The following is a 2,642-nucleotide window of genomic DNA, read 5'->3' as shown; positions in this document are numbered from 1 at the left end:
AACAGGGCAATTCAAAGTGCTTTACATAAAAACGATTAAAAAATACGAGAACAAAAGTTACACTGCAGTATAAGAACTTAAACATTAATGAGTGGCAGTAATGAGGTTGTTTTGGAATGTGAACCCACTGTTATCCTATAATGGGAAGAAACTCAATGAACTGGCTTGTTTTGTCTTTTTGGCTAATGTGTGCGTGCGATTAAGAATGTGTACTACTATCAGTGTATTTAAAAACGCACATTTGCATGTAAAGACCACCGAAGGCATATTTGGGTTTGTGTAAAAGCTTCTTTTTGTCCCCTGTGTTTGTCAGAATGGGCTGATGTCTGGCCTCATGCAGATACTCCTGCTCAAAGTTTCAGCTCACATCACAGAGCAGCTGGGCATGGCTCCTGGAGGAGAGTTCAGGGAGGCCTTCAAAGAGGTGAACCATACACAATATATTTAAATACACGTGTGTATATATAATAAAATAAATAAACGTCAGGTTTCAGTTTATTGGTGTTCATTTGATTCTGTAAATTGTTTTTCACACAGGCTGGACAAGTGCCATTCTGTAAATTTCACCTTGGGGACAGGCCGATCCCCGTGACGTTCAAGAGGGCCATCGCAGCTCTCAGTCTGTGGCAGAAGGCCCGTCTGGCGTGGGGTCTCTGCTTTCTGTCAGACCCAATCAGGTACAAGCTCACCTTCGGCCCTTTTTGTCATATCCTGTCTTTCTCAATATCTGTTATCAGACACTGCTGTTTAAGAAGGAACTATACTGTACTACACTATATGTATATGTCCCGAGGTGATCCACACGATAGGCATGCCTTAGAAAATTATAAAAGGGGAGTTCAAATGTAAATGCTAGATATTGATGAATTGTGAAATTTGCGGAAATTGTGTTACCAGTTGCAAATATTTTGATATGAGCAATTTTTGCCTGGAAGTAAATGCCTCCTAATCATATGTCTGAGCATTATGGTTTGCTGTCTATCTGTGTGTTCTGTGTAGAACTAGGGAACTTGGGCCCACACATGTTTTACAAAGCATATGCTACTGTGTCAATTTTTTTAACTGCCGATGTCTGTGACATCTGACTGGAAACTTTCTGCATAAAGGGATTTATTCCTCATTCTTTACTTTATGCTTTCATCGCCAAAATACTATGTGAACAGAAAACCAAAAATGCACTTCCAATGTTACCACCAGCAACTGTGTTGGACTGTGTGTGTGTGTGTGTGTCGTGTTTTTAGTAAAGAGGACGTAGAGAAGTGCAAACAGAAGGACCTGCTGGAGCAAACCATGTCGGAGATGATCGGCGAGTTTCCTGCTCTACACCAGACCATCGTGGCTGAAAGAGACATCTACCTCACGCACACGCTCCGCCAGGCTACGCGCTGTGTGGAGACCCCCCGTAATGCCCAGAGTGAGTATTACACTGTTAAATAAGATAGCAATCCCATAGCTCTCAGTTGTAGATTTGTTGCTCAATTCTCCATTCTTTTTTTTTTTTTTTTTCCTCCTTGACACTGTGTATTTTACGGCTTGATGCATTCATATAGTATCATTCACATCATAACATTCTGCTTTGTCTATTCATTTAGTTGTTTTACATAAACATTTCTCCATAGAATTAAACATTACAATTGTTAGAATTGTACTTTTTTAAGTTTTTTAAAAATTGGTTACAAAATTGTTGCGTAATTAACCGACCGGTAATGACAGTGTGGTTTCAGTGCAAGAGAGACTGTTGATGGAAATGCTGAGTCATATTGTGTATGGGTTTTAACTGTATTTCACAGGAAGAGTGGTACGTTTTTGTCACTGTTTTCCTGAGCTTGAAAGCAAATTTTGCATCCACGGTGAGACCACTGGAGTTCATGCTCGGTGAATTATATTGTCCATGTTGGTCTGGATAATTTCTGCATTGTCAAGAAGGGAAGAATGCAGACATTCATGACATGTCTGTCAGTTATGCTGAAATCTATCCCTAGTGTCTTGGATGAATACTTTTTCAGTCAAGGGGAAACCCATTTCTAGCATAGTGAAATTTAATACTAAGTGTTGATTGTTTATGCAACAGAAAATGTTTTATCCTTTTTTTTACTTTTTCTTTTTTAATATAACTATATAGAAGTGCCTGCTGTGGTAGTGGGAGTTGTAGGGATGGGTCACGTCCCTGGCATTGAAAGAAACTGGGAGAAGCAGCTCAACATAAATGAAATCATGAGGTAGGTTTGTTGCATTACAGTAATAGAAACGAACTGTAACTGTGGCTGAACAATTCCACAGTGGCTCAATAGTGTCTGTCTGTCTCTTCCTCAGTGTTGCGCCTCCCTCACGTTTTGGCTGGCTGTTGCGCACGGTCATAAAGGGTGTTGTGATGGGAGTGCTGGGATACACCTGCTACCGTGCTGGAGGGAGTTTAGGTAGAGGCCTGCTGTCTTTACCTGCTGTCCAATCTTTACTGGAGACTCTGCAGCCACCCGCTGCTCTAAACCAACAGGGACACGACCTTTGATCGATTAAAACAATGCATTTTTCACCAGTGGCCTTAAAAACAGGGAGTGATGCTGGAGAAACGGTTTCACCAGCCCACACTATGGACTAACAAGGACCTCGGGGGGGGTGGGGGGGGGTTCGGAGCCTCCCAC

The 2,642-nt window shown here is 41.6% G+C and overlaps 1 protein-coding gene across 2 annotated transcripts in view; it reads left to right on the top strand.

Annotated features, from left to right (window-relative positions):
* Window positions 1-2,515, top strand: part of trabd (TraB domain containing) — a 5,162-nt gene extending 2,647 nt beyond the window's left edge. For both annotated transcript variants that reach the window (XM_032522598.1, XM_032522596.1), the window contains 5 exons: window positions 314-424; window positions 538-677; window positions 1,242-1,414; window positions 2,123-2,219; window positions 2,314-2,515. In XM_032522598.1, coding sequence (XP_032378489.1) covers window positions 314-424; window positions 538-677; window positions 1,242-1,414; window positions 2,123-2,219; window positions 2,314-2,509 — 717 coding nt within the window. In that variant the 3' untranslated portion in view covers window positions 2,510-2,515. The remainder of the gene's footprint in view (window positions 1-313; window positions 425-537; window positions 678-1,241; window positions 1,415-2,122; window positions 2,220-2,313) is intronic.
* The last annotated feature ends 127 nt before the right edge of the window (window positions 2,516-2,642 follow it).

The sequence above is a fragment of the Etheostoma spectabile genome, chromosome 8 (assembly GCF_008692095.1).
Source record: "Etheostoma spectabile isolate EspeVRDwgs_2016 chromosome 8, UIUC_Espe_1.0, whole genome shotgun sequence".
NCBI classification, from domain to species: domain Eukaryota; kingdom Metazoa; phylum Chordata; class Actinopteri; order Perciformes; family Percidae; genus Etheostoma; species Etheostoma spectabile.
The sequence above is the reverse complement of the archived record's forward strand: the minus strand, read 5'-3'. Positions and strand labels throughout refer to the sequence as shown.